The sequence below is a fragment of the Diabrotica virgifera genome, chromosome 7 (assembly GCF_917563875.1).
Source record: "Diabrotica virgifera virgifera chromosome 7, PGI_DIABVI_V3a".
In the NCBI taxonomy this organism is placed as follows: Eukaryota; Metazoa; Arthropoda; class Insecta; order Coleoptera; family Chrysomelidae; genus Diabrotica; species Diabrotica virgifera.
Window position 1 is genome coordinate 208,602,109 of NC_065449.1, and position 24,680 is coordinate 208,626,788.

Consider the following 24,680-nt stretch of genomic DNA (forward strand, 5'->3'; position numbering starts at 1 on the left):
TCTAATCGTATGACCGGCGAATTTCCATTTTAGTTTAGCTGTTTGACGAGTAGCATCTTTAACTTTTGTGATATTTCTTACCCAGGAATTCCTTTTTCTATCTGACAGTCTTACGTTGATCATTTGCCTTTCCATTGCTCTTTGTGTTTTCGCAATTCTGTCCATATTCGCTTTTGTGAACGTCCATGTTTGACATCCATATGTAAGGACCGGAAGGATACATTGGTCGTAGATTTTCGTTTTTAGATATTGAGGGTATTTTTTATTCTTCCATATGAAGCTGAGCTTACCAAACGAGGCCCACGCTAACTTCGTTCGTCTCTTTATTTCTGCTGTTTGGTTGTCTCTATTCAATTTTATTATTTGTCCCAAGTATATGTATTCATTCACTTCCTCTATTTGGTTTTGTTTAACTACGATTCTTAACTCATCCTCTTGATTTGTTATCACTTTTGTTTTGCTGTAGTTCATATTTAATCCAATTTTACTGGCTTCGTGGTCTAGTTGTTGTATCATTATTTGTAGTTGTTCCTTGTCTGTAGCGATAATGACGATATCGTCAGCGTATCTTAGGTGATTTAAGTATTGGCCGTTAATGATGATTCCATATTCTTCCCATTGTAATCTCTTGAAAATGTCTTCTAGACCTTGGTTGAAGAGCTTCGGCGAATCGTATCCCCCTGTCTAACGCCCCTTTTGATAGGTATGGGGTGTGTATTCTGTTCAAGTTGGATCGTAGTTGTGGCCTTACTGTATATAGAGATTAGTTCTGTAAACCTGTAATCTACTCTGCTATTGTGTAGCGATTGTTTCACTGCCCAGTGTTCTATGGAGTCGAATGCCTTTTCAAAATCTATAAATGCCATATATATGGGTATTTGGTATTCATTTATTTTCTCAATAAGTAACTCCATTGTCAGTAGGTGATCACATGTACTGTAGCCTTTTCTGAATCCTGCCTCTTCTTTGGTCTGATAATTGTCGAATTTAGGGGTTAGTGTGTTGGTTAATATTTTAGTTAACAATTTATACAAAAAATTAAGCAAGGTAATCGGTCTATAATTTTTCAGATCTTTTTTGTCTCCTTTTTTAAACAATAATAGGGTGATTGCTTCATTCCAATTACTGGGTATGTTTCGTGTAAATACTTAGTATTTTGTTCAATAATAAATATAAGACTTCCCTTATAATTTTTCCGCCGTTTTTAATCATCTCCACTGTAATGCCGTCTCTTACTGGTGATTTATTATTTTTCATTTCTCTCAGGGCTTTCTTTATTTCTGATTTGCTAATCTCTGGTTGTAGGTCAGAGTTAGCATTTTTTATTTTAGTTTTCAATTTTTGAAGAGTTTCTTGTGTCGGTGGTTGCTTTTCTTGATATAAGTCTAAGTAATACTGTTGTGTTATTGCTAATATTTCATGTATATCGTTGGTCTCTTCTCCCTGAGTATTTTTAATGGTATTTATTTCTGTTTTTCCCAGTTTTGGTCGTAAGCACTTCCTATTCTTGTTTTGTTGAATAACTTTTTCAACTTGTTCTTCTTGTTTCTTTCTTTTCTCTTCTTTTATCTTTTTCTTGATGCTTTTGTTTATCTTCGAATACTCTGCTGTTGATCTCTTGTTTTGTTGAGCTAGTATTCTCCGTTTTTCCATTAATGTTTTTATTTCATGTGAGATCCATTCTTGTCTTTTCTTTCTCATGGGTGCCACTTCTTTCCCGGCTTTCAGTGATGTTTGTGTTAGAATGTTATTGATTTCGTCGACTCCTTTATTTACGAGTTTTATCGAGTTAATAAAAAAAAACATAATGCCCGATGCCTACAATATCAACGTCAAATAAATCAAAATAACTTTTATAGGTGTCAAATACCTCTTATAGGTATAAGAACTTTTGTAAGTGATGAATGAAACTTTATTCAAAAAAAAATTACAGCTTTGTATACATATATAAATAAAATATTTGAGTAAAGTAGTACATATACCGATAAGTGTCTACACACTTGTTTCGGTTACTTACATAATAATATAAATAGGTATAATTTATAATCTATAAAACTATGTATAAAAATTTGAAATTAAAATAATATTGATTATTTAATTCGAGGGAAATATAAATTCAACAATATGTACAATATAAAATTTATAAAAATCAATTTAAGTTAAAAATATTAATGTCTAATAATATAATAAAAGGTAACAAAAACGTTTAAATCTAACAATTCAATCTACCAATGGATCATTATAATATGTCAAAGTAGTTGTGTATAATTGATCTGTCTGTATTCAAAAGAAATATTTTCAATTGTTGTTTAAAACTATATAAATTAACAATGTACCTAATATAGTCCGGAATAGTATTATATAGTTTGGGAGCCATGTAAGTATACGATTTTTGTGTACTAGTTTTATTCATAAGAGGAACAATAAAATGGTCTCTTTGACGAGTATTATATTGGTGTGTTGGTAGTGCACTTTTATTTGAATAATACCTGATGCCAGAACACAGATAGTATAACTGCCTTACATCCAAAATTTTCATTTCAGTATATAGACTATCAGATGCATACACTGTACTTCTGGACAAGATTAATTTAAGAAATTTTCTTTGCATAATTTCTAGGGAGGTGATATGTGTTTTAAAAGTTGTAGATCCCATTTCATGTGGGGGTCTATAATAATCCCTAAATATTTCATTTTCTTTTCAGGTGCAATGGACATTGATTGTGTAATACATAAGTGGTTAAATTGAGGAGCACCCGAAGAATAGCAACTAAATGGTAGATAATTGGTTTTACTTAGGTTGACTGTTAATAATTTATAGTCCAACCATTTTTTAATTTTTAGAAAGTCAATTTCAGCTGTATGTTTTAGTTCTTCCCAATTGGTAGCATTATAGAATATTACGGTGTCATCTGCAAAGCCGATAATGCTTCCAGTAGATTCCAATGAAAATAAACCATTTATACATATATTAAACAGGATAGGTCCAAGTATTGAACCTTGTGGAACTCCATAATCAATAATACGTGGACTATGTAGTGATGAGTGTCTTAAACTTAATATAAGAAAAAAATTCCTTTTCTTCCACCCGGTATAAGTACAAAAAAGAAGTTTGAGTAAACCTTTGCATAATTGTGTAAATACTAAAGAAATATTATCTAAAATAATAAAAAATAAAATAGCGGAATCCGTTAATCTGTTCAGGAAAAAATTGACTATGAAATTGAGCATAATTTTCTATATCCCTAGCTTATGCGTCGCAGTGTATATCTTTTGCCAAAGGAATATTATCGATAATATTGTTATACAGATTTATGGTAAGTAAGTACTGATAAGTAAGTTCTTTCTGTTCACTTGAATTTTTTTTAATATTACAGATACGTTCAAGCATCTATACTTTCGTGAAACACGATGAAGTTAATTACCTGTTCAATTATTCTTCCACTAATAGTTGGACAAAGTTCAGCACTTATACCAGGTGAATAAATTATCAATTAAGTAAACACCTACATTGTGAGTATTAACATGAATTCCTTCTTTAACATGAAATTTATCAGTTTTTCCCACACTTATCTTAACTTTAGTTGTTGCTCCCAAACACATGTATCCTAAAATTTCCACATAGGTGCTTACTGGAAACTGTTCACTTATTGAGTATACCTTGATTATTTCTCGGATTCGTTCATTGGTGACATGTTCGCTTCTTGATCTTACTGTAGCTCTTCCCCAGAAATCAATTTCGGTGACCTCTAACATTTTTTTTTATTTTTCCTTCATAGGCCATACTTCGCAGCTTTATGTTATAATGCTTTTCACTACGGCGTTATAGACCTTTTTCTTGTTTTGATTGTTTATCTGCTTGTCCCAGAGTACTGAGTTTAGAAGCGTAATTGCTTTCCTGCCCTGAATATTTAGTTTTTTAATGGCTCCGTCGAGTATTTCACCATTCGTGATTTTCATGCCCAGGTATTTATATTCGTTACATTTATGGATTACTCCTCAGTCTAGTATCAAGTCCTGCTGCGTTCCATCGATATTCATAAATATATTTGGTTTTTCCTATGTTACTCTCTTTTGTTATGTAATAGATACCATTGTAGTCTTGTGCTATTAGTATTTGGTCGTCTGCAAAACAAAGAGTATATAGTGTAGGAATGGTCATTCAATGAATCCCACGTTCTTGTATTTCCGTCTCCAATTTTTCAGAACTTGTTCCAAATATATTTCAAAAAGTGTTGGAGAGAGGCAGCATCCTTGTTTGACCCCTTTATTTATCAAAAAGCCTTCGGTTAGTTTGCTTCCTTGTTTAATTCTCGTGGTCGTGTTGTTATAAAAATTTGTAATAATTTTTATGATTTCTCTGTTTATATTTATATTTTTCCATTGCCTGCCATAACTTTACCAAAGGTACACTGTCCTATGCCTTTTTCAGATCAATACATACGAAATGAATCTCTTTCACTTATTGAGTGCCCACCACAAAACAGGCCAGGTGATTTTAACAGCCATCATCAAGAATGGAAATACAGAAATAACGATGAAAATGGGGAGACACTGCTAGACTGGGCAGAGAGTAACCACCTGCATCACGTCTTCGATGCCAAAGACCGGGGCACTTTTAAATCGGCGGCATGGAAACAAGAGTACAATCCAGATTTATGTTTTGTGAGCAAAAACCAGAAAAGCTACCCCTTACCAACCAAGAGAAGAGTACTTCATGACTTCCCGCATAGCCAGCACAGACCGATCATTATTGAGATTGGTATCCAAATCCCACTAGTCACAACCATTCCACGACCACGCTGGAACTTTAACAAAGGTAACTGGCCCGCCTTTACCAACGAACTCGATAAAATCCTACGATGGATTCCACCAACATACAAAAATTATGAAAGGTTTAGAGGGGCAATAATTGCTACAGCAAAGAAACACATTCCCAGGGGCCATCGTAAGCAATACATACCAGGATGGAGTGAGGAAAGCCAAAACCTCTACGAAGAATATCTTGAAACCGGTGAAAGTGACATTGCGGACGAACTTCTCCTGAGCCTTGATGTAGCAAGAAGGAAGAAATGGACAAATGAAGTCGAATCGTTAGATTTCAAAAAGTCTAGCCGTAAAGCGTGGTCGCTCCTAAGAAAACTCGGAAGTGACAAACTGACAACACGACAAATCCACGACTTCAACCCTAATAAAATTGCATCACATATAGTTGCCACCTCCAGAGGAGCATGTGATAAAAAGTTTACCACTACTATAAAAAGGGAGCTTAAACATCTAAAAGCTGCCTGTCCATCAGATACAGAGTACTCCGCACCGTTCACTCCAGAAGAAGTCTCAAACGCCATTAAACCTAACAAAGCTCCTGGTACAGATGGTATACCTCCCGAATTCCTGATCCATTGTGGGAAATTTGCAAAAACCTGGTCGTCTAAATTCTATACAGATATACTCAAAACAGGTAACCTACCAAACATCTTTAAACAAACAAAAATCATAGCCATTCTAAAACCTGGAAAACCAACAGACAACCCAGCGAGTTACCGCCCCATCGCTTTACTCAGTTCAGCTTACAAGCTACTCGAAAGACTGGTCCTGAACAGAATCGGCCCAAAGCTACTTCAAAAAATACCAATTGAACAAGCAGGATTCAGGCCTCAACGAAGCACCACTGACCAAGTGCTCTCTATAACTACCTACATAGAGGCAGGTTACCAAAGAAAACTGAAGACGTCTGTGGCATTCATCGATTTATCGGCTGCATATGACACGGTTTGGAAAGATGGCCTCATCTATAAGCTCCTGAAAATAATCCCCTGCAAAGCAACCGCCCGACTCATAAATACTATGCTGAGCAGTAGAAACTTTCGTGTAACCATGGGAACTACAGTGAGCAAACAGAGAACGCTTAACAACGGCCTCCCCCAGGGCTCCGTACTTGCACCGCTGCTATTTAGTATGTATATAGCTGATATGCCCCCTACCATATCTAAAAAATTTGGATATGCAGACGACTGGGCACTTGCAACTCAAAACTCCTTAATACAAAACTCCGAGGCAATCCCAACGGAAGATCTGGAACGCCTGGTTAAGTACTTTAAACAATGGAGACTTAAACCTAACCCCAAAAAAACCGAGGTTAGCTGTTTTCACCTGAACAACAATATGGCCCACACAAAACTTAAAGTGTACATTGATAACCAACTGCTCACGCACAACTATAATCCCAAGTACCTCGGCGTCACCCTGGACAGAACACTCTCCTTTAAGAAACATCTTGAGAACACCGCAGCAAAGCTGAGAACCCGTAACAACATCATACAGAAGCTTTGCGGGACTACATGGGGTTCAACAGCAAGTACACTTCGGTGTTCAGCCCTTGGACTCGTATACTCCGCAGCTGAATACTGCTCCCCTGTTTGGCTGAACAGCGTTCACACAAAAATTATAGATACTCAGCTCAATGTCGCCATGCGTCTCATATCTGGAACGATCAAGTCTACACCTGTGGAGTGGCTTCCACTACTGAGCCACATACCTCCACCTAACCTTCGTCGTCAGCATGCTCTGCTTAGAGAATTCCAAAAGCTGCTTAACAACCCGCAGTTACATATACACACATATGTCGCCGACGCTAACTCACATCGATTGCGCTCCAGAAAACCTCCGACTAGAGATGCAATAAACTTGAGTTCCAACAATTTCCAAATGAACTCCCAGTGGAAGAACATGCAGAGCGACAGACCGAACCTAATAATGAGAAACACACCATGCATCACAGAAACTCCACCAGGTTTTGACCTCCCCCGAAAATCATGGTCAACTCTTAACAGGATAAGAACGGGTCATGGAGTCTGCGCAGATTCCCTTTATAAATGGAAAATGAGAACCTCTGCTGAGTGCGACTGCGGCGCCGAGAAACAGACCATCCAGCATATGATTGCCGAATGCCCTCGGAGGAAGTATGACGGAGATCCTCTGGACTTCGCCTCTGCAACACCAGCGTCGATTGAATATATTAATACATTAGATGTTAGACTATAACATATGTGTGATAATGTTGTGTATCAAATTGCCATACGCTAAATAAATAAAACCACAAAACCTCTCGAGAAACTCCATCATATACTTTCTCCAGATCAGTGAATACCATATTAGCGTTTGTTTCTATTTTTTTAGTATTTTCATAACAGTTGCCTTTTAAAGAAAATTCGGCATTTTTTGTTGATCTGACTTGCAGAAACTTAAACTGATTTTCTTCTCATTTTTCCTATTTCATATTGCTTAGCATTAAACGCCCATCCCTGGGCATAGGCATCCCATGTTAATTCTATCCTGGCTGACCTGGATTCAGTCCCCTCCTGCCTTCTTCTTAAGGTCGTCTGTCAATCTCATTTGTGGTCGTCCTCTTTTCTTTTCTGTTTCCATTGTCGCCAGAGTAGAATTCGATCTTACTGGGTGCTAATCAGATTATAGGCCTATAATTGTTTACAAATGTGCTATTTTTTCCTGGTTTATATATCATAATGACATGAGCTTTTGTATCTTTTTGCTTTATACTTTTATATTTATAGGTCTATTGAAGGGAATTTTGGACCTACTCCTTGGTTCAGTTTCTTCGAAAACAATTTTAATTCCGTCCGCTGATATTTCCATTCCAAAGAATTTACAAGACATTATGTAAGTATGAACAATTAGAGAACTGTTATATTTTTGCTTATATAAATCAATATACTCTTAAACGAATAGAGATTTTCGAATGGGACAAAAAGTGATATATTCTATTTATAATAAACTCTAATATGGCGTGCAAAAAAATCATCCCCTAAATATTCATCCCTTAGTTACAACCCCTAACTTTTATTTTTTTAATAGCACCCTGTATATTTTTTTATAGTTTTGGATGTGGTCTTTTATCGTCTATTCAACACATTTTTTGAAAATAAAATCAGTTCGTAAATAACCAAGAAACTATCAGTTTATTTTTGTTAATTGTGTGTCTCAGACTAATTTATCCAAGCTATATTTCTTAAACGAATAGAGATTTTCGAATGGGACAAAAACTGATCTATTCCATTTGTATTACACTTTCATATATCGTAGAAAAATTCATCCCCTAAATATTCATCCCTAATTTACAGGGTGCTATATAAAAAAAATAAAGTTAGTGGTTGTAACTAAGGGATGAATATTTAGGGGATAATTTTTTTTCTACACCATATTAAAGTATATTACAAATGTTATAGATCAGTTTTTGTCCCATTCGAAAATCTCTATTCGTTTAAGAAATATAGCCTGGATAAATTAGTCTGGGACACATAATTAACAAAACTGAACTGATATTTTCTTGGTTATTTACGAACCGATTTTATTTTCAAAAAATGTGTTGAATAAACTATAGAAGACCACATCCAAAACTATAAAAAAATATACAGGGTGCTATTAAAAGAATTAAACTTAGGGGTTGTAACTAAGGGATGAATATTTAGTGGATGATTTTTTCTACACCATATTAAAGTGTATTACAAGTAGCATAGAGCACTTTTTGCCCATTCGAGAATCTCTATTCGTTTAAGAGATATAGCGTGGCTAAATTAGTCTGGGACACCCTGTATAACATTACATATATGCATATATGCATAATACTTAAATATCTACAATATTTTTACTTTTTCTATACTTTTGTGGGGAGGGTCTACCAATTTTCCCCAAATTTTAGTATGTTATTTACAAAAAAAAGTACTCATAAATTTTTTCAAATTTTTTGAGCCCAGGGACACCCTCTGTGAGCCTTAAAAGGCCCAAAAAAGCACTTTTCAGCGCTTTTTGAAGAATTTTTTTCTCGGCTCCCTCTTCACTAAAAACGATTTAAAAAACGACTTGTTTTTAACTACTGATACCTGAGTTCATGTGAATTTTTTTGAAAAGTGCCCTTTTTACAAAAAACTCATTCTTTTTGCATTTACAAAGAGGTGGAATTTTTTTCTGCCAACTCAAAACTGCACAAAAAAATTATGTTTGGAGTTAGTTTTTTACATATTACAAGGCCCTAAAGAATTTTTTTACTTAAAAGCTTAAATTACCGGTATTTTTTTCTACTTTCATAATTAGTGATGTATGGTTTAGCTAGAAAGTTCAATAGGTTAATGTATATTGGTTCACGAACGTATCAAAATTATCGAATTTAGAGGTTCAGATGAGGGATTTTAAATCAAATATCCAAAAAATTCCTTTGATATCAGCTTGTAATGTAAAAAACTATCACTAAATAAATTTTTGTTTAATTTGGAGTTGGCAGAAAAAACTTCCACTTCTTTGAAAATGCGAAAAAACGCGTTTTTTGTGAAAAGGAAACTTTTCAAACGTCCGTAGCTCGAAAAGTTGTGAAGCACAAAAAATCTTTGCATGACAAAGTTGTAGATCTTTTCGAGATCTTTCGATTCGCTTCTGCCTAAATATGACTGTATCACTTAAAAAGCTGTTTTATAGATCTTTGAATAAGGTAATTTTTGGTAAAAAGTGGGGCTCCTTTCATTTTTGCCAAAAAGGCGCCTTGGTATTTTAAAAGTTGAAAAAATTTACTTGAAAAGTAGGCATCAGGAGCTAAACCATGACTTTCCTTAACCATTATTGGTAAATAGAGACCCAAGAAAAAAATTCGCCAAAATGCGTCAAAAACGGCTATTTTTTGGCCCTTTCAAGGCTCACAGAGGGGGCCCTTGCGCTCAAAAAAATATTTTTATTGATTATTTAACATTTTATTGTACTTTCATCGTTACCTATGTTATTATTACTATCTTATTAAATATTAAAAATAAAATTGGTAAACAAAAAAAAATCAAGCTTGGGAGGATGACAGAATGTCAATGTCATCAGAAGTTGACAGAGAAGTAAAAAATACAAACAGTGTAGCCTTAAGGTGGTATGACACAATGTTAAAATTTATATAGTTTTTAGGTACAGTTACCGTCACTATTTCAAAACCAATCTTCAACTTAGGGGTATGTACGTGAACTTTAGACTTTCTATTTTAATAGTATCTAGTTAAAATTTCCAAAGAAAGTAGTATATTTTTTATAACTGTACTTAAAGGAGTCCATGTCATAACTTACTTAGTAACTTGTTGTAAAAATTCGTTTTGCATAATAATTTTTGAACTTCGGTAGAAAATAACTATCAGAAACGATTAACTACGCAAAAAGCTTTATTTTAAACAAAATTTCATTGTCCGTACTGCCATAATTTTTAAATTAACTGTACCTAAAGGTAAAAATTATTGTTAAAAGCTGCAATCTGGGGATTTTGTTCATATTACAGCATTAAGTTGGCATTTTTCTAGATTAGTTCCGCTGTCACTTAATAGATGAGAAGATGAGTTCACGTGTCATTTAGTAGATGGCAGCAGTAATGTATTAAATGGCGACAGATGCGGGTTTGCCGGATTTTAAGAAAATCTACAAACGATTGAAAACGAGTTTTGTAACCACGGAAATACGATGAATCACGCGGTTTTGTTTAGAAAAGTGGCCCCACCCCCTCTCAGTACACATTTTGGGCCTTGTTTGACTTTCAATCATGATTGTATGTATAACGTCTCATTGTCTTAACAATACAAATATACATATTTTATGCTTGAAACCGTGACGTTATACAAATGGTTGAAAGTTAAACGAGGCTCAAAATGTCTTAAAGTGTTTACTGGGGGATTATACTAGTTTTGACATAATACATAGATAACCTAAGCTCTAGTATGTTATGTGGGGCGTATCTAAAAACAATTTAAGTTTTATTCACCTTCTGGAAAATTTAATTTTTATAATAACGCAAATAATGTATTGTTCGGATACAATTAGCTTTTTGTAAAGACGATGACATCGACATTTTTACACACATTACACATGCCAATGGCCATTAGTATTTGTTGAGGCATTATCCTAATAAAAAAATTGTAGACAAAATAATATTGTATAATCATTGAATAATTTATGTCAAAAATTTCCGTAAGTGAAAAAAATATTGAAATTTACTGGAGTAATAATTAGATAAACCGATATGCAGACGATACAGTTGTGGTTGCTAGCAGTATTGATGAACTTCAGCATCTTATGAACAGGGTACCTACAAAGAGCGAGTGAAAAAAGAGAATTTAACCTTCAACATAAATAAAACAAAAATAGACACTAGTGAGCAAAACTCAAAAACCTGCCAGACAATTGAAAATAAAAAACCAATTCAACACGTAGAATTATATGTATACATACCTTGGAACAGTCGTCAACTCGAAATGGGATCAAAAAACAGAAATATATTCAGAGTATAACCAGAGCTACATTTAACATGAGAAATATATTCAATCATTGCGACATATCTGTCCCACTAAAATGCTATGTATTTCCAGTCTTGTTGTATGGAGCAGAGACCTGGACAATAACGGAAACATTATCGAAAAGGCTAGATGTATTCGAAATGTGGGTGTACCGACGTATCCTCAAAATATTCTGGACGACTCACACCACCAATGAATAGGTATTGCGCCGAATGGGAAAACAAAAAGAAATATCTTTCACAATTAAAAAACGAAAACGTGAACACCTCGGTCATATATTATGAGACATGATAAATATCGTATACTGCAGCTGATAATATAGGGTAAAATAGAGAGTAAACGTGGACCCGGAAGAAGAAGACACTCATGGCTTCAAAACTTACGCCAATGGTTTGGACTAACATCGATCGAGTTATAGACACGCTGTAAACAAAATTAAAATTGCTATGATGATAGCCAACTTCCACAACGGACAAGGCACATGAAGAACAAGAATTAGAAATGAGATAAAAAATGTAAAATTTTCCGAGGAAAAAAACTTCCCGTGTTGACATTCCAACATACAAATCAATGGTATCACCCTTCAGAGCTCCCAAAGCTTCATATACCTGGGCACAGAGCTAAACAGTCAGCTAGACCACTCAAAAAATTAGAAGACGCATTGAAATAGCAAGATCTGGCTTCATGAACATGCTTAAAATGCTCTGTAACCCCAAGCTATCAGTCACAATAAGATTGAGAACACTAAAGTGTTATGTGTGGTCTCTATTACTATATGGCTGTGAGACCTGCACATTAAAACAGTATGATGTCAACAAACTGAATTCATTCGAAATGTGGATGTACCGCCGAATGCTAAGAATAAGCTGGACCACCAAAACTACAATTGAAAAGTACTGTAAATAATAAACACACGTCCTCATCTGGTCAATACAATCAAAATTAGAAAGACGTCATATCTAGGACACATAATGCGCCATAAGGAATTTGAGTAGCTTCAGGTAATATTAGAAGGCAAAATCGAAGGTAAAAAGGGTAGGTATAGGAAGAAAGAAAAAATCTTGACTCCGAAACATCAGAGATTGGACCCACACGACAGGGAATGACTTAATTCATCAAGCCCAGAACAGAGAGAAATTTGCCATATTGATCGCCAACCTCAATAGAGAAGGCACTTAGGAGGAGGAGGACAACGCAAGAGACCCTAAGAGGTAGTTTTCTGTCCCGATTAAACCCCGATTAGCTAACCAGGACATAAAATACTGGTCCTAAGGCTCAAAGATAGATAGAAAGTAACTTGTGAAGTGGTTAAGATTGATTTGATTTAAGATGATAATTGAGGGTGATTTTCCCGAGGTTTTTGACCAAAAAAAGGGACCAACTATATTTTGAGCATTTGCTTAGTTTTGATGCTACAAACTAAAAAAAAACAAAAATAAATATTTTTTAAACACTTTAAAAAAGTTGTAATGAGTTTTCCCCAAAAAAGTGCATCATTTTTTGGTTATTTCACGTTAGAATATTCACTTTGAAATTTGGCGGATATGAAACTATTTTTTATTAGCTACAACTTTGTTTCAACTGGGTCCATAGAGTTCATAATATATAGACCTGGATCCCGCGTACCTAAAAAAAGTTGATTAATAGCAAGCTGAAAATTTGTTAATAGCTTAACGGTGTCTAGTCGGACAAACTTTGATGTATGGTAACACTGGAACAGGGGAAGTTTTATTTGTGGAACAGCTTAAAAATTTGGAACGTCAGACTACGAAAACGTTCCATGTATTTTGTCGGACAGAACTTCCAATTGATTTGTTAGCATTTCATTAAACTTTCATGTAAAAATCAGACTGGTGTTTATCACCAACTGTGTATTTTAATGAGTGGAACACGAAGAACATGTCAAATGACAGTAATCAAGTCGGTTGTTTAGCAGTCTGATGTTTGCATGAGAGTTTAATGAAAGGGCAACAAATCAATTGGATGTTCTGTCCGACAAAATATCTGGGACGTTTTCGTAACCCCCTGTTACGAAGTTCCCCTGTTCCAGTGTTCCCTCCCGTACATCAAAGTTTGTCCGACTAGACACCGTTAAGCTATTAGCAAATTTTCAGCTTGCTATTAATCAAGTTTTTTTGGTACGCGGGATCCAAATACACCATTTTTTTATACTTTTTTAGAAGCTACATATTTTTGCTAAGAATGTTTTTATCGGACAAAATACTTATTTTTTGAGTTATTTGTAAAAGCCGCCTAAAAACGTGTTTTTTACTCGCAAATAACTCGAATATTAATTTAGTGAAAAAATCTCCTATAGAACAAAAGTTGCTTAGAATTAGTCAGTTTATCCATTTTCAGACTTATTTTGGACGTATACTTTTTCACCCCCGAGATGGAATAAAACTCACCCTCAGGGCAAAATCTTACATCGGCACACTATCACTTTTCTTGGTTGACATGTTACCTACCTGTATGCCAAATTTCATGTTAATCCAAGCGATTATTTAAAATTTAGAGCAAAAAGTGTGATTCACTGTATATATTTACTACATACTTGTACATATTTCAAACAATTGCAAATTTCTTTATCAGTTTAAAATAAAAATTTTTGACCAGGTAAAGAAATAATAATTGTCACAAAATTACAAATCACATTATTACAAATATAATCTAAATACAATAAGTGATAAAATATTTCCAAATGAAACGTTTTGTATCTATTAGCATTGTTTAAAAAAAGATAAAAATTTGTCTAGTTATACAATTTATGTCTATTAATAGTAAGAATTTACCATTTCCAGGTAAATAATTAAACACCCTCATCACTGTAAATACAATACAAGTACGATTAAAGGCGAACAGTACCGATCGATCCGATCGATCGGTAACGATCATAAGTTCTATTTAGTACGTGGCAACAACGCCGTCGTTAATAGAATTAAAATTCGTCGTTATTAAAATTTTCGAATATATATACGTGCTGCCATCTACTGAAAGAATTGTTAAACGTTTAGTTCCTATTATCACCAACCATTTTGACTGTGGCGTTTACATACCCCCTTAAAAGCAAAAGTTACTAAAAATATAACCATATTAAAGAAATCATTGCATGAAAAATAGCGCAGGTCTATTTAGCTGCAAATTCTTGATGCAATAAGTTGCAGCAACTTTTCTGTGCAATTTTCATATGACACGATGTAATTTCTATTGCTGCAAGAACTTGTGCAATAAATTTCGCCATTACTTGTATGGGTTGGTGTAAATTGGCTATATAAATCATCGGATAAATTTTGCGAAATCACTGTATTCTACATTTAGTTCTGCATTTAGTTCGATGTACACAAAAATATTGATTTTTTTTTTAATTCTCGTTCTATTATTTCACTCACTAATTAGTTTAATTTGGTTGTTTAAGAATTGGTGACTTAAATTTAACCCAATTTCATGTATATGGATTAGACACTTTCAAATACAAGGATGATGTTTACAAATTGGACACAGATAGAAAGTCATTTACAAGGAACAGAATTTCTGTTAATACAACTCTGGATAAACTTGGATTGGAAACTGAGTATGTTTTGGATATGAGTTTACTAGATGCCGTTCCATTGTATGGGAATGGAAGATTTAGGTAAGTATTTAGGTATACAGTCTAGCAGCGTCTAGCAGCGTTTTCAGTCCAGCTGGATTTTTGCAAGATTAACCTGAATCCAGCTGGATCCAGCGCGGATCCCCTTGTTGGTACCTTTTCAAATTGACACACTGTAGAATGGGTGATTCATTTAGAGGTACTTTTTTTTAAATAAAAAAATGAAAAAAAAATGAATTTTATTGGAAAATATTTATTATCATGCAAAGGAGCCGTTATTTACAATTACTTCTTAAAGATAATTTCTTTTAAACATTGGCCGTGACTGCGGTTAATACCGCGATTCCTGGACATTAGTAAGGTTGCCCAGATCGACTAACCATTTAACATTAACGGTGCGATTACGTCACGAGTGTACTGTCATTTGAATCGTAATATGATTTTTTTCGAATCCTGAGAAAACTAATAAGTATTTTAAAAAAATTTAAAAGCAGAATGAAAGATTACGTTATTGCCGAGGGCCGAAAGTCCCTTGGAGTAAATAAAAAGTTTTTTTTGAATGAAATATTTGTAATTAAAATCACACTTCTCTTTTATTTTCAGTCCTGTAACTTATTAAAATAAACATTATAGAAGTTTTCAGGGAATTTTGGCCCTCGGTAATAATGTCTTTCATTCTGCGTTTAAATTTTTCAAAAATATTTATTAGTTTTCTTAGGATTCGAAAAAAATTAATCCCCGTTTAAAACACATTGAGAATTTTGACATGCGTCAAAATTTTGCATTTTGCTCCTTCCCCTTAAGAGGATCGGTACGTATTTTCAGCTGCAATGCTATTCAAATGGGGATTCATTTTTTTCGAATCCTGAGAAAACTAATAAGTATTTTTTAAAAATTTAAACGCAGAATGACAGATTACGTTATTAGCGAAGGCCGAAAGTCCCTGAGAACTTCTGTAATGTTTATTTTAATAAGTTACAGGGGTGAAAAACTAAGAGAAAATGTAGTGTGATTTTTAATTTCAAATATCTCATTCGAAAGGAACTTCTTATATATTCTAGGGGACTTTCGGCCCTCGATAATAATTTAGTCTTTCATTTTGTGTTTAAACTTTTTAAAAATATGTATTAGTTTTTTCAGGATTCGAAAAAAATGGACACCATGTCCGTGGAAATCGAACATTCGCTATCTTTGTCATACAACGCACTCATTCGAATATAATGTTATGACAAGACTCAAGACAGTGACAAGTAGAGATGTGTCCGACCCGCTATTTTGATATGACAGTTCATTCTGCTACTGCGTTTTAACGCTATAAAATCAATCAAAGAGTTGTTTATTAAATAGTATTGATAGTGTATTTGAAAAATAATAATTGCTTTAAGGCGTATAATTAATAAAAAGTTGTTTATTGTTTATATATTATTTATGAAAAATCCAAGTATTTCAAGTCGTTAAAGTTCAACTAAAGGTATTATTTTATAAGAGTTTGTTTCGATAACCGTAAATAGGTACGAGTTTAGCTATAGAGTAAAGTGCCTATGATGGCATAAAATGTAGTAAATGCTAATGCTTCAAGTACGTACTACATTTTTGAAGATTTCACTACACTTAAAAAGCATTTGCTTTTCTCCGTAGTATTTGCTACTATTTACCAGCCTACATAGAAGAATGTACTACGCCTTTGAAGTATGCTCTTGTTTAGTAATATTTTGCTTCAGTTTAAATGAAGTTGGTGGGTGGACGTCTTCGGCGTAGGTATTCTTTTGTTACAATATGGCATCATTTATGAATGTGTGTCATAGAAAAATTTACAAACTAAGAAGAAGATTCTTAATTTTTGGGGTCATTCTTTTATTAAATAAATTTAATATGTAATTGTGAAGAAAATTAACAAATAACAATTGTTCATTTTTCTATTCTTCGCCTATTTCTATTTCTATTTCTTCCCTTTTCAGTAACACATTTCTTGTAACAACGTCCCATATTTTAATTTACGCAAATAAAGAAATAAATAAAGTCTTTATAAATTAACTGAGTAATACTACATTTATACAACGCAGTTCTTCACATGTTCAAACGTTATCTAAGCTTTCCATGGTAACAGTACATTATTAAAATCACTTTACAACTTTTTTTCTTTTTCGACTATTTTTTTTTTATTTAGACAAAGTCGCATCCACCCGAAGGTTATTAGCGACATTTCTGTAACATTTGTAACAATATTAAATCGAAAATTGGTACAAATGAATTACAATTTGTAGACAATTAAACCTTTGGAACAATAATTTGATTCCACGCACTAACACTTTATTTTTGAAATGTACTTTTAGATCGCTAGCAACACTCTCTTTCTGATGCATCATTAGTGATAGCGTTACGCGCACTAGTATCTGCTTGTCCATATTTCCTTCTATGCCTATGTGGGATGGTATCCACAGGAAGTGGATTCTTCTGAAACTTTCTTGAGCTTCCATTAGTTCGGCCTTGGTTCTTTTCTCATTGGGGTGTTTATGGTATATATTTTGCATAGCTTTGACTGTGCTAAGAGAGTCGGAAAGGACTGGACAACAAGAGAGGTTTTTAATATATCAACGCATGAAAGGCAATCCTTCCTAACCGACATCTATACAAATGTGCAGGAGAGCTGATCAAAAATTTTTTTATTGAAAAATTCTTATAAAATATTTACTTTTCATCATAGATAAATACTTGTTAGAGTTTAGGCATTATAATATTGTGGGCTTTTATCTAAGAAGTAATATTTAAACTTAACACTTCAAGTTTACCATTTAGAGTTGGTTAGTAAAAGATTACCCCAAAAAAATAACAGGTACAACTATCTATGCGCCTGAGCCTACAAAAAAACTTTCAAGTATATTCAGTTACATACTTAAGCTACTGTATATGCAAATAGGTAAAAATGTATTAATAACGAAAAAATATTTTTGAAAAATAGGAAAAAAAAATCTAAATAATTAAATTTTAGTCAGGTCCTTCAAGAAAAATAATCTAATTACTTATTATAAAGTAATATTTGCAACTCTATCCGACATTTTTGAAGGGAGTGAGTTTAACAAATAAAACGATTTTTGTGTTTAATTAATATTTTTATTGTATTGCAGTATTTTTTTTAATTAAAAATTAAGAACTTAAACAAAATTTGGTTTTTATAATAAACACTGGGTACGAATAAAAAAAATCTTCTAAATAATTGTTAAATAACATACTTAAGTAACATCAAGAATTTGCTTAAACAAGAAAGAGATCTCAACATATTATTAATTATTATTACTCCAAATAAGGCACAGTGCACAGTTTAACATCACAAGACTCATCAGAGTTAAAAAAGTTTCTTTAAAAATTCATACATAATATTATGTTCGTGTGTACTGTTTCATTAACACTTAACTATGGTACTAAGATCCAAAACTCTAACTATTGGAAAAATAATTGCTAAAGAACACATTAAATGCAAAATTAACCAAGTGTACTTAGAGTAATATCCTATGTAAGACAATTTGTAAGGAACTCTATAATTCAATCTCAAACATATAACAAATGATAGCAAACAAACAAAACAAATAATAGTTAAAAAATTAACTTTAAATCGTATTTGGTCAAGACTGTAATACTGGAACCTCAAATAATTAAACTTATAAAAAATATGCTACTTAGGGGGGCTTGCGTAAGGCTTCCTAAATCGATTTATGCCTAAACGCATTTAATAATGTCATTGCATCTTTTTCTAATCCAAACAGATGACGGAGAAACAATAATTGCATTTTAATGCATTTACCCATAAATTTATTTAGGAAATGTTACACAAGCCGACCGTATACTTTTTATTAATCAGCCTTAACACTTTGACTTCTTATACGTTATAACATCAAAATGAAAGCAACCACAAATTATAATATACTCGTAATACTAATATTAATAACATAATATCAAAACAAAACTGTAGCAAAAATAAATTAAAAATCGCAATCAGGATCTTCTACGTCTGATTCTGGTAACACATCTTTCATATTCGCATCCCGTGGAATGTTCAAATATTCATGATGAAAACAAGCTGGAATGACTTGGTCAGTACAAAGTTTCTGAAGATCGTGATATTTCTTTTGGAAATGGGCAGTAGTGATTTATAGCAGGACATAAGTGGGACCCTAGTCTTAGGCTGGACTTCAACATCGAATAATTTGGCAACAGAATTCATAGATGTTTTTATAGAAACAATGTGTTTGTCTTTCTTAAAAGTTGCAATCCGAACTTTACTTATTTTGCCAGTAAGATTTCCTTTAAAGTATTTGTCTCCAATGTTATCCCATTTTTTAAATTGATCATAAGATATTCGCTCAACATTAAATGGCGATGGATTATTTCTAGCAGTTGAGAAAATGGTGAACCATTGGGAAGGTGCATAAACAGTTGTATGTTTAAGGTTATTTTAAATGATGGCGTGAGACGTATCCACTGGCATATAAGTGTGCCCAGTTAGTAGGAAATTCAACTGAATTGTTTCAAGATTATTACATTCCTGCAAAGTTTGATGAATCATTCCCATAACATTGCGGTTCCGGTTTTGCCCTGGACAACAATCGCAGTATAACAGCAATCGTTTAACATTTCCTCTGGCATCAACAGATTTAATGTATTTATGCAAAATTGTTGCTACTTCATTGCACCTCGTTTATCATTAGATTTGTCCCAATAATAACAGAATACTTTACGAGTGCCATTCTCGTAGAAACATAGGTTATAAATAGCCAGTTTTCTACTACAGTATAATAGCATTGAAGGTGAATATGGCGTATTCAAGACCTTTTTAAGACCAAAGCTGACGCATAATGTAGAAGAATCATCTTTATGGATCTTTTTGTGACTTTTGAAACGGGCGTAACTTTCTTCTTTTTCTTTCTCATGCTGTTCTTTTTCTTTCAGTTTGTCAGGATCAGTGTTTTTTGCAAACATAAGGCATTTCTTGCACTTATCTTTCTTTGGTATATGAAAGCCGACGTTAAACTGCTCATGAAATATTTTGCGAAAAATTCTCTCACTTACAATATCCATACCTTGATTAATGACATTATTTTTATAACTTCCGTAAAGAGTTGGTATGTTCTTGAATTCTTCTGGTAAATAAACTTTACTGGAATCTTGGCGACCATAGTGCGATGGTAAAGCAGGCAAACTTTATATAAAGTTTATAACGGCATCCAGAGTAGTTTGTTTGGTTTTATTTGACGGCTCCATCTTTCCTCTCATGTCTTCCTTGGCACATCCCCACTCTGCATTTTTAACAATACTATAAATAGTTTTATCTGAAACATTCATAGTGGCTGCTAAGAACTGTAAGCATACATTTCTCTTAGATCCACAGTTATTCCCACATTTTTTTCCTTGACATGGATTCGGGAGAACTTTCTTGGCTGGTACTGTCACTCCCTTCTTAGTTGTATATTTTTCCCCAGCTCTCTTCTTCTTAGATCTTTCTTTTCTTTCATTATTTTTTCTTTCCCTCAATCCAGCGTCACCTACAGTTTCTTCTTCTATGCCCGATCCATTCGTTGTTGGTTTTCTTCTTCTGAAATTCTTTTTCTTTTTTCTTGTTTTACCCGTTGACTCTGCATCATCTGTTTCCTCGTCGCTTGCACTTGCGCTCGACTGACTCGTTCCGAATACGAATACAATATGCAGTACGTTATGCATAACCGACATTCAAAACATGGTTGCGCCTCCTAAGCGCCTACTATTTGTTTTGAAATTCAAATAAAATTATCTAAGCGACATCAAGTTGGTATCGTTTTTTTATGTAAAATTATCTAAGTTCTTTTTTATACCTATTTCGCAACAAGCAAAAATGTCTAAGCACAAATGATGTCAAATACATTTTTAGGAACAAATGTATAAGGACACGTTTGGATCATATTTCTGTTTGTAAAAAAATCGGTAAGCGACTATGATAGCAAAATCTAGAACAGGAAAAAATACCGTACTGCTTGGTGCATATGATTTTACTTTCAGTAAATTTATCTAAGTTAACGGTTAATATAATTTTAAGACAGGAACAAATTACTATTCGTTTTTTTTTATAACTCAAACTGTCCAACCAACCGATATATAGAAAATTAGGACATTTTTGTTGCTTAGTCAGTTGAAAATGTGAGAATACTTAAGATTCACGTACTTCCTAAGCGACAACAAATCTCAACGCAGCCCTACGAGACCCAGACCAATCGACGCGGATTTTTATGGCGAGTCGAGTGATATGTATATGTCGTTTTACCAAATCTTGTCGGTTAGGGAGCTTTGCTTTTGATGCGTTGATATATATGTTTGATGGCTTTAAACAAACCAAAGAGCTCTGCAGTATAGATGCTGGAATTCATAGAAAGATGTAGGAGCATAGCAATGAACAAAATCCATGAATATTATTTTGAAGTAGAATCTTGAATATTAATGTTGGCTTAATTGAGATGTGTTACTTTCCCAGTCCGATGCCTCACTGCCAAGATAACTATTGATTTTTTTCTTTATAGCATATAGGACAAAGCTGATAGGTCTGTGGTATATTCTTGAATTGTGGTTATAGGATCTGTTGATCCAGTGATATTCGTTAGGAGCGCGTTAAGTTGATCAAAGTTTAGAGGGAAAGGTAGAGGGGGATTTTCTATGAAGGTTTTAGCAGGGTCAAGTAAGAGAGAAAATGAGCATTCAGAAGTGCTTGCTGAACTAATTTTAGATTTTTTAAATTTTGCTTGGACTTTAGGTGGTGGAAAAATGTTATATTCTTTTGAAGATGGATCTGCTTCAGGTGAAATAATTTCATCAAAGTTACGTTTTGGTTGATTATTTATGTGACTGTCCTTATTTAATGCATCTATTTGGCTCGGTATCTCCCGGACATTAGAAATAGACATTTGTTCACACTGAGAAGGGTTTGTATCATTGGGTGCTTGCAAAGATATATTTGTTGCGCTGAATACCGACGCTTCATTGTTTTGGTTGTGGTTTAGTTGAGCTAGTGGTTCGGAACACTGTGATGCAATGTGACCTGGCTTCTTGCATCTAAAGCAAACTAAACTGTCTTGAGAAATGAATATTCTATATATCGTGTTGTCAAAAACAAGAGTAAATGACTCTGGTAGTGTTAGACTGTGAGGACTGATATAGATTTGTCTTCGAAAACTAAGGATGTGATTGTACTCAGGCATAGAAGCACTAATTTTGAGAAATGTCATGGGGGAGACAGGAACTATGCCGATTTTTTGTAACTCATTGATTAGCAAGTCGTGCGGTATTGAAGGACATACGCCGGAGAGTACAAGTCGTTCCGCTGGTGTAACTAACCTTCTTGCTCTGACAATTTCACCTTGTATTTCTATTTGACCATGATTATTCATAAAATCATCCACTATTTGTTTATTAGATAAATACATACATATGCGATTATTAGATAATCTAGAAGAGGAGATTATATTTTTCGGTTGAATTACATTTCCAAGTGGGAGAAGGTAGTCTTGAAGTTTGGTGTTTTCTAAGGCACTAAAGATAATTGCTTGGGACTTTAAAGGAAATTGCACTCTCGACGCTGCCAAAGAGTATGACTGTGATGCGTTTATTTGACTTTGATGGTCTTGTATTGTAGAACTGTTGTGTGATTCCATGTTTGAATCCATTTCGATAAACGTTAAGTGAAAAGTAAGTCCGACCCTGTACACCTGCTAAAACAAGTGTATCGGTCTTTACTAAAAGCGGTTATTTTGCTGGTAAAACTGGATTTGTTTATTGACAACAATAACAATTAATTGCAATTTGCTGACTTTAATGCTAATTTAACTGGAGCTTATATAAAGAGTTTGTATACTTACAGTTTATTTCAATATATCACTGAGATTCACAATTTATAACTTATTTTAAACTTTGTTAATATTAAAAATATTCGGAGCACACGTTGAATACAACATTATAGTTATCGATGCAGGACCGGTCTCCTTTTCGACTATTTGTATAGTATATAAATAATGGTAACCACTGAATACATAATTAGTGAAAAAATAATCCTATCATTTATACAAGTAAATGTTATCCAAGAACATTCGAAAACTGAACGAAACCGAAATAGCCATCTCTACCTTTCTAATGACAATGTCACTGTCAACCTAATGTTTACATCTGCAGTTTCCATACCAGTGAGAATTTTACTACAAGTAATTTGCCGTGTAAAGACAGAAAAAATAGGGATAGCCGTAAAATATTTGCGAATTATGTACCCATAGCCTTAATCGGTATTTTTATGTCTTTGATGTATAGAAAATAGTCAAGATAGTTAAGAAATAAAGATGTTTAGTGGATATATATAATTATGGAAAACTGTCGACATTGGTCCATCCAATATTTACGGAAATCTATGACTTAAATCTCCATTCTAAAAAAAGATTACGACGACTAATAAAATATCAGGTCAAGGTGGCATATGACAATTACTTGGAGGATATTAAAACAAATATTTCTCAAGACAAAACTAAGTTCTGGTCTTACATTCACTCTAGAAATAAATCATCACGAATTCCTGGAAACATGAGTTTTGAGGGAAGTGATTACAAAGATCCGCAAGCCATAGTGAATGCTTTTGCGGAATTTTTCAGTAGTGTTTATTTAGTTTCTGATGATGGGGGTGGTTGCAATTATCCAATAAACCCATATATGACATCAATTAGTTTTCAATCGGTTACAGAGGATGAAATAAATGCTGCTATCAGAAAGTTAAAAGATAAGATGACATCAGGCCCTGACAAGATTCCCTCGTTTCTTATTAAAGATTGCGCTGGTGCATTTGTCATACCTTTAACCAAGATTATAAACTTATCTATACAACAAATGAAGTATCCAGAACTATGGAAGGAAGCAAGGGTGTGTCCGATATTTAAGGCTGGGGTGAAGTCAGAAATAGAAAACTATAGAGCTGTCTCTATTTTATCTAATTTTTCAAAGGTTTTCGAAATCGTATTATATAATAGGATCTTATCTTCTCTTCAACTTTATATTTCATCTCATCAGCATTGTTTTGTTAATAAAAGATCAACTGTAACCAACTTGGTTTATTTTACCCAATATATTTCTGAAGTTATTGACGATAATGGCCAAGTTGATGTTATATATACCGATTTTTCGAAGGCTTTTGACAGAATTGATCATGAAGTATTACTTAGCAAGCTTTCAACATTTGGTTTTACTGACAGTGCTCTTTTATTGTTAAAATCGTATCTTCAAAGAAGGATGCAGTTTGTAGCATATAATGGTTATGTCTCAGAAAAATATCTTGCTGCGTCTGGTGTGCCTCAAGGTTCCAATCTCGGTCCATTGCTCTTTCTACTATTTATTAATGACCTTCTTGAAAATATTTCATGCGAAAGATTGGGCTTTGCTGACGATTTGAAAATATTTTCTACTATTAGGGAGCTGGATGATTGTAACCAACTTCAGCAGAATATAGAAATATTGGAAAATTGGTGCAACAGCAACAAATTACAACTTAACACGAAAAAATGTAAAGTAGTCACTTTTTCTAGGAAATCAAATTTATTTGTATTTAACTATAGTTGTCACGATAAAATATTAGAAAGGCAGAACACGGTTAAGGATTTGGGTGTAATTTTTGACACAAAACTCACTTTTGTGGAACATATGTGTGTTAAAGTTTCTGAAGCGTTGAAGGCTTATGGGTTTTTAATTCGCAATTGTAAGTCATTTAATAATATA

General features: G+C 33.6%; 1 protein-coding gene across 1 annotated transcript in view; it reads left to right on the forward strand.

The window, feature by feature from the left end:
- Positions 1-3,324: 3,324 nt before the first annotated feature.
- The window catches only part of LOC114330000 (uncharacterized), a 33,498-nt gene continuing 12,142 nt past the window's right edge, over positions 3,325-24,680 (forward strand). The window contains exons 1-3 of the mRNA XM_028279292.2: positions 3,325-3,478; positions 7,575-7,680; positions 14,742-14,957. Of these exons, the coding sequence (XP_028135093.2) occupies positions 3,412-3,478; positions 7,575-7,680; positions 14,742-14,957 (389 nt within the window). The 5' untranslated portion in view covers positions 3,325-3,411. The remainder of the gene's footprint in view (positions 3,479-7,574; positions 7,681-14,741; positions 14,958-24,680) is intronic.